Source organism: Crassostrea angulata, chromosome 1, assembly GCF_025612915.1.
Source record: "Crassostrea angulata isolate pt1a10 chromosome 1, ASM2561291v2, whole genome shotgun sequence".
Classification (NCBI taxonomy): domain Eukaryota; kingdom Metazoa; phylum Mollusca; class Bivalvia; order Ostreida; family Ostreidae; genus Magallana; species Magallana angulata.
Genome location: NC_069111.1, coordinates 48,532,560 through 48,547,001, shown reverse-complemented (window position 1 = coordinate 48,547,001; position 14,442 = coordinate 48,532,560). Strand labels below are relative to the sequence as shown.

Sequence of the window (14,442 nt, the reverse complement as noted above, 5' to 3'; positions counted from 1 at the left end):
CTGACCCTGGTGATAGGTATACTGACCCTGGTGATGGGTGTACAGACTCTGGTGATGGGTGTACAGACTTTGGTGATGGGTATACTGACTCTGGTGATACGTACTCTGACCCTGGTGATAGGTATACAGACCCTGGTGATAGGTACTCTGACCCTGGTGATAGGTAAACTGACCCTAATGTTGGGTATACAGACCCCGGTGATGGGTGTACAGATTCTGGTGATGGGTGTACAGACTCTGGTGATGGGTGTACAGACTCTGGTGATACGTACTCTTTCCCTGGCGATGGGTATACAGACCCTGGTGATGGGTGTACAGACTCTGGTGATGGGTGTACAGACTCTGGTGATACGTACTCTGACCCTTGTGATAGGTATACAGACCCTGGTGATAGGTACTCTGACCCTGGTGATAGGTATAATGACCCTGATGATGGGTATACAGACTCTGGTGATGGGTGTACAGACTCTGGTGATGGGTGTACAGACTCTGGTGATACGTGCTCTGATCCTGGTGATAGGTATACTGACCCTGGTGATGGGTATACAGACCCTGGTGATGGGTGTACAGACTCTGGTGATGGGTGTACAGACTCTGGTGATGGGTGTACAGACTCTGGTGATACGTACTCTTTCCCTGGTGATAGGTACTCTGACCCTGGTGATAGGTACTCTGACCCTGGTGATAGGTATGCTGACCCTTGTGATGGGTATACAGACCCTGGTGATGGGTGTACAGACTCTGATGATGGGTGTACAGACTCTGGTGATGGGTATACTGACTCTGGTGATACGTACTCTGACCCTGGTGATAGGTATACAGACCCTGGTGATAGGTACTCTGACCCTGGTGATAAGTATACTGACCCTGGTGATGGGTATACAGACCCTGGTGATGGGTGTACAGACTCTGGTGATGGGTGTGCAGACTCTGGTGATGGGTATACTGACTCTGGTGATACGTACTCTGACCCTGGTAATAGGTATGGAGACCCTGGTGATGGGTACTCTGACCCTGGTGATGATTGTACAGACCCTGGTGATGGGTGTACAGACTCTGGTGATGGGTGTACAGACTCTGGTGATACGTACTCTGACCCTGGTGATCGGTATACAGACCCTGGTGATAGGTACTCTGACCCTGGTGATAGGTATAATGACCCTGATGATGGGTATACGGACCCTGGTGATGGGTGTACAGACTCTGGTGATGGGTGTACAGACTCTGGTGATGGGTTTACTGACACTGGTGATACGTACTCTGACCCTGGTGATAGGTATACAGACCCTGGTGATAGGTACTCTGACCCTGGTGATAAGTATACTGACCCTGGTGATGGGTATACAGACCCTGGTGATGGGTGTACAGACTCTGGTGATGGGTGTACAGACTCTGGTTATCAGCAAACCAACTCTGGTGATACGTACTCTGACCCTGGAGACCATGGTGATGGGTATACTGACCCTGGTTATCTGAATACAGACCCTGGTGATAGGTCATGGACAAGGAGTCAGTGACCTGTTGACCCCTAATACCCCCCCCCCCCCCCAATAGCTCAGGCCTGAAAAAAGAAAAGCAAAACAGATCCTACTTCTAGCCTTGGATTTTTATTTATTTTGGACTAAAGTGTTTGTAGAACCTTGTGAAAGACACAATGCACGAGATAATATTCGTTTACATAAAGTCATATACTAGCATACATGTATGTAATGAAACCATGATATTTTGTTCAGGCACGTAGCATCGTAGCAAAGTTGGGTGGGGACAGTCTTATCCAATCTTGACTTGCAAAAAAAAAAAACAACCCAAAAATAATTTAATAAAATTGAAAATCCTAATCCGTGGGGGTAGGGTGCTAAGTGTACCTTTAACATCAATTTCACAGATTATTTCCTCCCTTTCATTTAAGTTTTTACATGGTCCCAAAAACATGGGGGGGGGGCAACTGTATGTTAATTTACTTTTTTATAAGTAAATTCAAGAAAAATGTTTGCTGCGAGAAAACGTGTGCTGGGGGGGGGGGGGGGGGCAGTCCCGTCCCCCTGTCCCTGCACCACTCCACCCCCCCCCCTCTTCGATGCTAAGTGCCTGTTGTTTTCCTGTAACACTGCTTTTTATTGTTCTCTCAATTATTTATTTAAGTTTAAAATCTAATGTACATAACATTTTTATCACTTCTGATGAAGTTTTCATATAAAAATCGCATTTTTAAATATTGCACATATATCAGTTCGAAGTTCCTCCAAATAGCTTTCGAATTTCCTCCAAATCGTTTACCGATCCCGATGGAAAGTTGGTTCACGCATGCGTACATCCTGGTTATAGTGCCTGGTTATGGTATATAAAAAGTAGCCTATTCTATACCTCCTGTGTCTTTTGAGACTTGTTATTAATTTTTTTTTTTAACTTCCATTAATCCATTAAAGTGTTTACTTTTCATCCTTCGTGTCTTATTTAAATGCATTCAGGGAATGACAAAAAAGTATTTGTTAATTTTTTTTTATCTGCTTATTTTTCATATAAGCTCATAATTTCCATCCCCACAGGGATAAATAAATACCAATATCTCTATACGTATTAGGAATTGTACCATATATATTTTTAAAGAAAAGTCCACCAAACTTTTGTTCATTACGAAATCAGTTTTTGAAGAATAAAGAAGATAAAGATATGTCACACAACTTATGAAGATTTAATGAATGTAACAATATGAAGAATATCACAATAATTTGAGGTTTCTCACTTTTGCAAATACATAAATCATGAGGATTCAACTGACACCCATCATGGCAACAAAGACCATGTATTAAAGGGACTTGGACACAATTTGAGATCAAAAATTTTATTCTTATTTTTTATGTATAAAATGGTTAAATGGTGCATTTTAAATGATTGACCAAAATATTGAATGTTAAAGTCAAGTTACAAGCGAGATACAGAGGTAAGAATTGGTTGTTATGTAAACAAAGCTCAAGTCTTACAGTTGTTTCCAAAAATGTAATGTAGAGAATTACCATTTCGTAGACAAAATAACATGCAAAAAACAATTTAAACTAATTCAATATCTTCATAAATACTATTTTCAACAAAAGAAAGATACATTTAATTGAAACTTACACCAATACAACACATTTGTAAAAAATGACATTTTTGAGCTTTGTTTACAAAACAAAGAATTATAAACTCTGTATCTTGCTTATAACTTGATATTTGACTTTCAAATTTTGACCTAGCATTGTAAACTTCTATATTTATCAGTATAAACATTGAAAATGGGAAAATAAAATTTGAAAATTTTAAGTCAAATCGTGTGCAAGTCCCTTTAACTAAAAGACAGTTGTTGCTGAACATCTTAATTGTAATCATGAGCAATAGTAAAAATCACATAGCAAAATTGGTTTATACAAATTTTTAAGACTCTCATTTTTCTTTTTATACAATTTTACAGCATACAAAATTGAATACCAGTATCGCAATGAAATGTTATCTGTGCTCATTAAATACACGTGCACTGAAGTACATGTACTAATATCTAATAATATTGGTGTCTGTTCATTTTTTTCATTTGCATAAAACATTTCTATATAAATTGCCATTCACAAAGGAGTGCAAATTAAAACATTGACCTGGTATATTTCCAGAGAAGTGCAAATAAACACATTTAAACAAAAAAATAACCAATTTGGAGTTATTCAGGAATTTTCATAGGTTAAAACAATATAATAATACATTATTTAGAATAATGCCCATGCATTAAGGGACAAAAGTATATCAAACATTTACAAACTAGTATTCATAATTCTGTGCCAAATTTGTGTATAAAGGCGCATGCAAAGAATATCGTCAAGAAAGGAATACCGTGTTCGATGTAAAACCATTGATAGATCAGCTGTTACCAGTGTGTTCTACAGGCAGTATATGTGTCGACAGCCAGCCAGACTCGGCATAACAACACTTGATATACATGTACACACTTGTACTTTGGAATGTAACATTGTATTTTGTTTAATATAAATGTTAATGAGAGTAATAATTTAAGGTGCAATAAAATTCAAATCTAATAAAATCCATGGAGTAGCTTTTGTTCCTCAGGATTCCAGCTTGGCCAGATCACTCTGTAGCCACTCCCAAACAATGTCCCCCATTTCATCACTGGCCTCTAAAACAAAGGCATGGTCATAGCCATTCTCACACAATCTGATGTCACCATGGGGGAATTTTTTCTTCATATCAAAATAGTAGGACTTGGGGCACCAATGGTCATCTTCCCCATAATAGAAACTCATTTTTGGAAGATGTCTTTCCACTAAATCTTCATCCAAGTGAGCTACCTGCTGCATTTCTAAATTAGCCATGTACATCACATTGCTGACACAGAAGGGATCAAACAGGTTCATGGAAGCATTGTACACACACTCTGGGATTTTCCGGCCACTGAAATACCACAAAAGCAGCCTGTATTGGACAAAGGGAGATAAATAGGATGCACCATGGACTATTGCGGTTCCCAGCCAGCGAAGATATTTGAGCATGGGTGTGGCTACTTGACCCTTTGGTGACTGAGCCATTCTCTCAATGGTTGGAAATAACTGAAAGCATCGTACAACTCGCTGATGATCGATTTCATCCAGAATTCTCATGATCATATAACAGCCTATGGAATGGCCAATCAAAATCAATTTTACATCTGCTGGAATGTGATCATTGATGTATTTCACCTTGTGTTTGATTTGTCCTTCTAATGAACACACAGAATATGATGCCTTTTCTGAAATTAAAAATGAACATAAAATGATTATACTTGATTTTGAACAAAACACAATCTCTTACACTTTTTCCTTACATTTACAGAGAGTAGTACAATATCTTCAAATTAAAAATAACTGTACACTACAAGTTAATAAATTTACTAGGTCCTTTTTCTCCACAAAGTAAAATGCATAAGGTCAATTTAGATGTTTGAAAAAGAATCATGAAACTTTAGAACTGTTAGATATACCGGTAAATTTGATTGACCTGACATGTGACTTACCTACATCCAATGATTTGTTGGGAACAGTCACATGACCCGCATGTGATATTCCCCAGACAGGGATCTTCTGGTCACAGTTCCTGTACAGCACCTGCATGAAGCGATCATAGTAGTCGATGATGCCTGGGTTTCCTGTTTAGAATGTCAACAATTTAATATCAAAATTTATTTGACTATTAAACAATATTTTTACAAATCTAGAAACAAATTACTTTTAATTTTCAATGATTTTTTTTTCACAGAATAGAGATTTTTGAGTGAGGAACAAAACATGCTTAAACTTTTTGACATTTTGCTAATTGAATTTTTTTTTTTATCACATATCTGAATTAACCAGCAAGTCAAATGCACACAAACAAAGTAATATTTGATAAAGAGTATCAAACAATAACTGTGTCTGACCTGGTATTATCAGATACAGATATCTGGACTGGTCAGAGTTTCCATACTTCAGGACGTGTGTCATTATTCCATGAAGAGGAACAAATTCACTTCTCTTGGAGTCCTCCTCCATCTTTCAGCTGTCAAGAAATAATAAATAAGAGAGAAACATGTAACAAAGACAATTGTAGTAGAGAATTAACCTACAGCAACAACGAGACACAACTTAGAGCTTGTTTCAAAATACCGTCAATTTTCCCACTTGGTGACAGTCAATGTTTACGTCAGCCACTCGCTAGACTCAGTCAGCCGGTAACTTTGCCAGTATCAAAAGCATGCCGCCGTCACAACAACACATGCGGTAGAAACAGTTCAATTGCACTAGAGATAGAACCTGCAGGTCGGAAAACAATTGTTTTGCTTTTTAACTCTAATATCAAGTATTATTAATATGCATATTTGAAATGACTTTATAAAAATGTAGCTTAAACATACGCAGACACTCAGAGAGAGAGAGAGAGAGAGCGCATACAGTTTTTGATGCCAGCAAAGCTCTAATGCAGTTGTACTGCGTGGGAGTTTCGGGGGCATGTCTTTGATGCCGGCAAAGCGATGGGCGTCTGGATTTAGCGAGCTGCTGACGAAAACAAGACTGTCACCAATTGGGAAAATCGATGGTATTTTGAAACGAGCTCTAACACCAAAGCAGACCCCAAAAGCTGACCCCCGGCCTGCTTTTTAAAAATCTGCTTTTGCTTTTGGTCTGCTTGGGGTCTGCTCTGGGTTTACTCAAGGTCAGCTCTTAGGGTCCACTTTATGCACTGAAGTAGGAAGCAAACCCATTTTTTCTCATGGCCTATAAGCACGTCCCTTGTATATTCCAAATACACATGTAGATTGAGACATTTGGTCATTTTTCAGTAGCGATATAAGGGTCTGCCTCTGAAATTGGGGTTTGTTTTCTACATGTATGTCCCCTCTGGGACTGCCCTGGAGTCTGATTGGGGTCAGCTATAGTAGAACAAAGCAGACACAGGAGCAGACCTATTCAACTTCTGCATTAACTTTTCAAAAAGTCAAGTGGTTAGAATGATGCATTATAATGTACAATAGAAAAAATACATGGGTTCATTCATATACTAAATGATATTACCTGGTATTTAAAAAGAAAACATAAGAAATGAATTTTTTCTATGCAGATTCATGAAGTTATGAACTACAACACTTTAGACCTGACTATTTTTAATTTATAGGGACATGCCTGATGGTTACCATTTTTTTTCTGAATCTTCTTTTCCAACTTTGATATTTACTAGTACATTGCATGGTTGTCTCTAAACATTAAAGTAGAAGGAAGAAATAAAAAAGTAGAAAGGGGTCTGGGGGTCTAGCTTTATAGGCAGGAGAATTAGAGACAATTATCCCTGCAATGCTTGACTATGGTATTTCTAATGGTCAGTCAAAATTTTAGTCAGTTGTCAACAAGATACAAAGGTAAACAGTAAATACAATGTACATTTATATTTCAATATTTAAAATAAAATTTAAAGTAACCAGTAACCACCTTATAGAATTGTTATAAATAATGATCATATTAGTAATAGACGTACTTGCTGAATAAAAAAAATCTAAGGAAAGCAAACCTTTTACCGTTTTACCAGCATATATACATGTATAAAAACTTATGTAAACAAAAACCTGGCACGAGCTGAACTGAACTGAACTGAAAGAGACAATACTAAGCCTATCATACAAACTATCACATAAGGTTATATTTGAGGTCATTTCCTTCTTGATGGGAAATTATCTAATCATCAGCTGTGCTGCTGGCAAATATGAGCTATTCTCTTTTATATAGAGAGAATAACCTTATCGTGACCAGTACAGGCTACACTCAGGACATCAGTCATTTTAACGATAGAACATTCTATCTATTCTCTTCATACAACAGGACATTCATTCATTGATAAAGACTTATATACCCGCCTTCTTCATTAATAAGAGAACACAATACACTTTACTACTAAAACAAATAAGCAAATGGGCATTGTCAGATATAAATATGGACTTTGAACAGATTTTTTTTTTTTTTTTTTTTTTTTTTTTACAAAAGATACAATACTGATATTGATTTATGAATACCTATACTGATTTGTACTTGTACTTATAAATATAGCAATAAGAAATGAGATATCACTTAAGGTTGAATAACACATCATCACAAAAGGCTGACCGCTGGTCGAAACGACATTTCGTTTTATTAAAAGGATTTTATAGACTGAAACATGTAAATTATTCCATAGCTGAGTGGATAAAGGACACAGACCACAATTATTTTTCCCTCTTATTCCTTTATACAAAAATAAAGCATATAAAAAATTCCACCGGCTCAAATGAGTTCAAATACAGCATACCTATAGAATGACACTAGTCCAACAACATATCCAAACTACAGGAAAATCAATCGAGAGGGGACTGAGATATGGCCCCTAAAATAACCCCTACCATGAAAAATTCACTTTCACTTTGGAATTTGTGTAAACATTGGCCTCTTTACACCCTTTCTATTGCGCCTGTAAAGATAATTTTTCTAAATTTTTTCCTGCCTGTATTTTTTTTCAAACCTTCTTCTTTCCATCCATGCCATAAAAGGAACCAAATTCGACCGTTTAGTACCCCTAGGAATTTTTGAAATAATACATACATTTTTAGAATGGAACTACTTGCGTATGTGGTATAGTAATAGTGGTATGTGACCTAAAGTGTCAGACTTGTGAACCGTACATCCCGAGCTCGAATTCCGCCGGGGCTTTTGTTGTTACTTTCTGGAATAATTAGTTTAGATATTCATTTTTTATCCCCAAACTGCAAATTTTTCGCTTATCTGACATTTGGAGAGTGTATTTATCATTATATCTTTCATTATCAAATTATTTCTTGTTAATGTAGTGATTGTGGACTTATTCTATGTACGGGCTGTTTATAGCCCGTGACGTCACCAAGCGGGAGTTCCAGCACGAGATGCTTTTACCGCCAGTTGGAGATCTGCAGCCGGCTAGTACAGACGCCTGACGTGTTTAGGACGAGGCGACCGGCGAGTCCAGCGGTACCGGACCTACGGATTATAATTATTGTACATATTAACTCAATAAATACTACATTGGCGCCCAACTCGAGGCCCTGGACTTGCCGGATATTCCGAGGAAAATTTTTTTCCCGTACAGTAAGCTGTAGACTTTTGTTGATAGTTCGTGTTGAGGCCGCCATTTTGGAGGCCACCGCGTGGTCGAATAACTTGCCAAGTAATGTGAATTTTTCCATTTCTGCAAAGTTAATTCGTGATTAGACTGACATTCCAGTGTGTGTTTGTGCTAGATTTCGCCGGACATTGTTGCATTTTTATTTTTCACTGTTTTTGTGTGTTGACCACGTGCCATCAAGTGCACTATTTTGCAATGAACAACACGTTAGAAAACGCATTTGCGGACTTGGGGTTAGGTGATAGTGATAGCGATGACATGATCACGCCCGTAGGTCCAATCGGGCGCGCGTCTCGCAAGCATAGTTATGTCTCCTATGGTAGGCTAAGTGACGGGGATGCTGTGCATTATGACACTCCTCAACCATTGGGGAGGGCCCATATGTTCGAAGACCCTGACAGGGATTGGGAAGGCTATCTCAGTTTTGGTAGTGGGACCGAGTTCCTCAGTAGCCATAAGAGGGGGGTTGGCGTTGCTCATAATGGCCGTGGTGTTGGTCAAGCAGCGTTGCAGGGTAGTCATACATTATATTCTGGTGTTAGTCAGGGATCGGTAGTTACATGTAGCTCACCTGTTAAGGATAACGACTTTGCTCCACCCAGTGATAATTTTTGTGACCGCATATTGCACGATTCTTATGTGTCCCCTATCCCTGGGAGACCTTCAACAGTCCAAAGTGCTAGTGCCACACCCGAGTCCAAGAGTCACTTTGTTATTACCCCAGAACCCCTACCATCAGCCAGTGACGTACTGGACTCCAATACCCTAGTCTTTGATTCCAAACCCACCCAAGGTCAGCAGCTCCACCCCTCCCCTCCAGCTGGGCCCGCACCTCAGCCCTCGGGAAGTCAACATGCCAATCCAAGGGGGCCCTCTTTAGGGACTAGGCCCCCAGACCAGGGTGGTGCTCATGTTGCCCCACGCTCTGCCCAGTCGTCTGATTTGCAGGCTCAGGGCTGTGCGACCCAGACCCCCACCACCCAGGGACATAATGTTGCAGTATCAAGCGGGGGGACCCCCTCTGCAGCGCACTTGTACCAGACGCATGTAAACCTGGGGAATGCCCAGACCAGACACTATTCCTACGCCCCAGGCTGTCAACCTGTGGTAAGCCAGGATGGAACCCCACTAGGTTTGTTCATTCCTAAAGCCAGTAACTTTGGTTACCCTGCACCTGTGGTGCTACCCCAACCTTATTTTTTTAGAGAGGAGGGGGGAGGTAGAGTAGCCGAAGTTCAATCACATATGTACGAGCCAAGGGAAACCCAGGTAAACTTTGGGACCCCCAGCCCATACACCCTACAGCAACCTAATGGTCATACACCCAGAGACCTTTCACCAGATTTGACGTTTTCTGTTGGGCATAGGCCATCAAGTGTTGTATGGCCCCACTTGCCCAGTGTAAGTTTCTCGACTCCCACTCCCCATGCCCAGCAGCAACCTGCTGAGCACACCCTCGCCCAAGTCACATCGGGGGGACCTTGTAGGCATACTTCACGCAGTCATGGTTGGGACACACCAACACCTCGTAGTAAGCTGAAGTACAAGGACCTGCGGTATGATGGCAAATCCAGCTGGAAGGCATTCCTGCACAAGTTCGTGAGACTCTCGCAGAATCAGCAGTGGACCAAGATGGAACAACATGACCAGTTTTGCTTATCCCTGGAGGGTCCGGCCAGTGACTACTACACTCTTTTATTGGAAGTCACTCCCCATCTACGTTTCCGTGACATCCTGAAGAAGTTTGATAAGCGATTCGGCACTTCGGCGCCTGACCTGACCCACCAGCTTAACTTCCAGTCAGCATTACAGAGTAGTGATGAGTCCCTGAAGGAGTGGGCAGATCGTGTACTTGTATTGGCCACCCGAGCTTTCCCCCAGCTGCCAGATATCCACACTCAGGCCATACCCCGCCTGTTTTATGGTGCGAAGGATGTGGACGCCGGCCTGTACGCCTTGGACGGCAACCCTAAAACTGTGGAGGAGGCTCTTGACCGGATGCAGTTTTACCAGCACTCGCGGCGGAGAAGGCCCTCTCAGCATGTGACAGCGAGACAGATGGCGGAAGATGACCAGACAGTGGAATCTAGGAGAGAAGCAGACGAGGAGAGTAGGAAAATGCAAGAATGGCACAGACGCATTAGTCAATTAGAGGAAGCTGTTGAAGAGATAAGAACCCCAGTTAAGCCCGAGAATAGTGAGATACAGGACTTGTGGAGCCGGGTGTACGATTTAGAGATGGCGCTCAAGGAGACGACCAGGAGGTCGGGGACCCCACCGCCTTCTGTGAGAGAGGAAGCAGGCCTGTGCTTCCAGTGCGGAGAGATGGGACACTTTGGCAGGGATTGCCCTCTGGATGCTAGACAGAAGTCGGAAGGAAGTGTTAATGGGGACTGGGATAGCCCCCTGTCCAACCCAGGTGCCTGTCTGGCGGAGGACTATAGCAGAGGATCCCAGTTTAGGAGCAGAGCCGCTAGCGAGAGTCAGCTGATTAGAACGGTACGCATGATGACACCCGATAGAAGTGACAGAACAGAAATGCCCCCTGTGGATGGTTGTACCACGGAGCAGACTTCCCGGAAGTCGGGTTCCAACCCACTGGTGGTGAAGGTGCGTTCCTGTACGAAGAGCAGGAGGGAACACAGTGGACTTGAGGGGCGATTTGAGAGCTCACCTTCACCTGATCTGTTCTCCAACAAAGAACCTGAGGTTCCAGGGAGCAGAGTGTCGGCCCCTGTAGACTGGAGTGCAGAGCCCAAGGTGCGGCCAAGTGAGGAACTTGCTGTCGAGTCTGGGTGCCCTGAGGTCATGGACGACAATGGAGAGGACTCGATGCGGGTTGTTAAATGTGGTGGATGTGGCGAAGCAGATAGCGAGATCCGGGAGTTGAGGGAGAAAGTGCAGCTGCTAGAGAAGACTCTCAAGGAAGTACTTGACTCAACTCGGCTTGGGACCCAGATGACTGGCCTCCCCAGAAGGCATCCTGGCCCAAGGACAAGCAACTGTTTTAAGTGTGGGAAGTCTGGCCATTTTCGGAGAGAATGTCGCACTTATGTCAGGCGGAAGACGGAAGAAGGTGCTGGAGACGATTGTCCTCTGCCTTACCGTGGTGCCCGTCTAGCAGTTGCAGATATAAAGACACACATGGGCAGTTCACAGCCCATGGAAAGCGGGCAGCTTCGCACTGTGTGCCGGCTGACCCGGGATAAGATGAACAGTTTGAGGAAGCCCCCTGCAGGTGACCCATGTGTGGATCAGGACACCTCTGGTGCCGTTATCGGGTGCAGGAGGAAGCGTGGTAGGCGAAGGGTGCGACACAAGAGGCTGAAAGCTGCGGTCTTGGGAAATGGTGAAGTTACCCCGACAGACAGTAATCCGGGGCGACAAATGCAGCGCAGTAAGGAGATCCCTACAGAATCCAGATGCCCTGAGGCCATGGTGGACTTGGTGGATGACTCCGTGCCCCAGATTCAGGGAGCAGTCTCGCGGGATGAAGATCTGTATGTTCAGGCTGCCACTACAGTTAAGCCGAGAATTATGGAGAGCAGCCCTGAGGTAGCGAAGGAGTATTTCAAAGTTCCTGCCGGAGGACAGCACCAAGGAGAGGCAACAAACTCGGAGTACCCCAGTCCTGGCGTCCTGATAGAAGTGATGGATGTACCACCGAGACCCTCTTTGCCCTCAGAATTGCGTACGGCATGTCTTGTTGACCAGACATAGCGGAGCTGCCCTCCCCGGACTGAACCAGCAACCCGGATCGACTTGGACTGGCCCTGGATTTTCCTTTGTGTGTGTGTGTGTCGGCCTTTGTCGTGGAGATGGGCCCTGCCCTTGTGACTTGCTATCCCGACTGTTGCCGGGATGGCTTTCCCACTTCCTAGTTTTTCGGAAGTTCTGTTAGCACCAGACGTGACCTACTCCTCTCAAAGAAAACGGAGGGGAGTGTAGTGATTGTGGACTTATTCTATGTACGGGCTGTTTATAGCCCGTGACGTCACCAAGCGGGAGTTCCAGCACGAGATGCTTTTACCGCCAGTTGGAGATCTGCAGCCGGCTAGTACAGACGCCTGACGTGTTTAGGACGAGGCGACCGGCGAGTCCAGCGGTACCGGACCTACGGATTATAATTATTGTACATATTAACTCAATAAATACTACATTAATTTGAGTGACTTTTTCCCGGTGTGTTATTCCACCTTAATAAAGCATCATGATAAAACATTTTTTTTATCAAACGTACCTTTACTGTAGTAAAAACAGTTTTCACAACAACGGTTACAACCCTTAGGAGGACTCCAATAATGTTACAAATTAAACTTTAAACACAGAAGATTTCTATAAAGAGAAATAACTGCGTTGAGCTTCTTAAGCTTTAATATTAGCTCGCCTGTGTACTATTAGCCGCCACACAGCTATTTTAGTACTTGTACTTGTTTCTGCAATGAAAGACTAAATATAAATATTAACAAACAGTCAGCTGTACTATACTGGCGTGCGACCAATTTTCATCAAGTACTGTTTATCGCCAGTGCATTGTTACGTCATTTTTCGTATATAATTTTATGTGTTGATGAAATGACTTTTAAAACAATGCACTGGCGAAAAATGGTCAAAGTAACTGAACTTTCGTGTATAGAAACAAGTGCTCTCTGTGTTCAAGTTCGACCAAGGTCTGGCAACAAGGGAGAGCACACTTTTAAATATCAGCGACAATGCTTTGATTTGGAATTGAGTCAGTAGTTAAAATCAGGACCGTCTCTCAGTTTTGTTCTGCAATTTCATTAGTTAGATTTATGTATACATAATTTTTCGAACACCCCGTAAATAAGATATAGGGTATTTATTTTTATTATTAGACAAAAATTAGAACATCAGCTTCACCTTGGTGCCTGTGATATAGTTAGTATGATGGCATATCTCTGCCACGTATGGTGGCACATCTCTGCCCCTTGTGTGTAAGTTATTTTTTTTTTTAATAAATTATGTCGACATACAAGATAAATATGTTGACATGCAAGATAGTTATGTCAACATGAACATAACTATGTTGACATGAAAGAAAAACTGCAATCAAATAAGAGTTATAAAAAATCTCAAATATCGCCAACATGTGACATCCAAGATGCTAGATACGCTACCTAATTATGTCAACATGCAACTTATTTATATGTTAACATGCAACTTCTTTATGTCGACATGCAACTTAGTTATGTGAACATGCAAGATAAATATGTTGGCATGCAACATAGTTATGTCTACATGCAACTTAGTTATGTGGATAAACAACTTATAAGTTGGTTGTGTACATATTTATCTCACATGTAAAGTCAACATTATGTTGCAAGTCAACATATTCATCTTGCAACATATTTATGTCGACATGCAACTTATTTATGTTAACATGCAACTTATTTATGTTAACATGCAAATTCATTATGTCGACATGCAACTTTTTAAAATTATGTTAACATGTAAGATAAATATGTTGACATGCAACATATTCATGTCGAAATGCACATAACTAAGTTGCATGTCGACATAAAAAAGTTGCATGTCGACATAAAGAAGTTGCATCCAGATAGCATCTTGGATGTCACATGTGGGAGATATTTGAGATTTGTTGAGATTTTTTATAATTTCTATTTAATTGATTGTAATTTTCTTGCATGTCAACATAGTTATGTTGCATGCTGACATAACTATCTTGCATGTCAACATATTTATCTTGCATGTCGACATATTTGATAGAAAAATAACTTGCACACAAGT

At 41.5% G+C, this 14,442-nt stretch overlaps 1 protein-coding gene across 2 annotated transcripts; it reads right to left on the bottom strand.

The window, feature by feature from the left end:
* Positions 1-2,678: 2,678 nt before the first annotated feature.
* Positions 2,679-13,018, bottom strand: LOC128176721 (lipid droplet-associated hydrolase-like). Of its 2 annotated transcripts, XM_052843244.1 has the most exons (5): positions 5,946-7,440; positions 5,661-5,807; positions 5,435-5,553; positions 5,033-5,164; positions 2,679-4,768 (listed from the first exon to the last, which is right to left on the bottom strand). In XM_052843244.1, exons 3-5 carry the CDS (start codon positions 5,544-5,546, stop codon positions 4,089-4,091), a joined length of 924 nt encoding a protein of 307 aa, XP_052699204.1. In that variant the 5' UTR covers positions 5,547-5,553; positions 5,661-5,807; positions 5,946-7,440; the 3' UTR covers positions 2,679-4,088. The 2 variants fall into 2 exon arrangements, with proteins under 2 accessions (XP_052699204.1, XP_052699198.1); XM_052843238.1 differs by lacking the exons at positions 5,661-5,807; positions 5,946-7,440 and adding an exon at positions 12,914-13,018.
* Between the last annotated feature and the right edge of the window lie 1,424 nt (positions 13,019-14,442).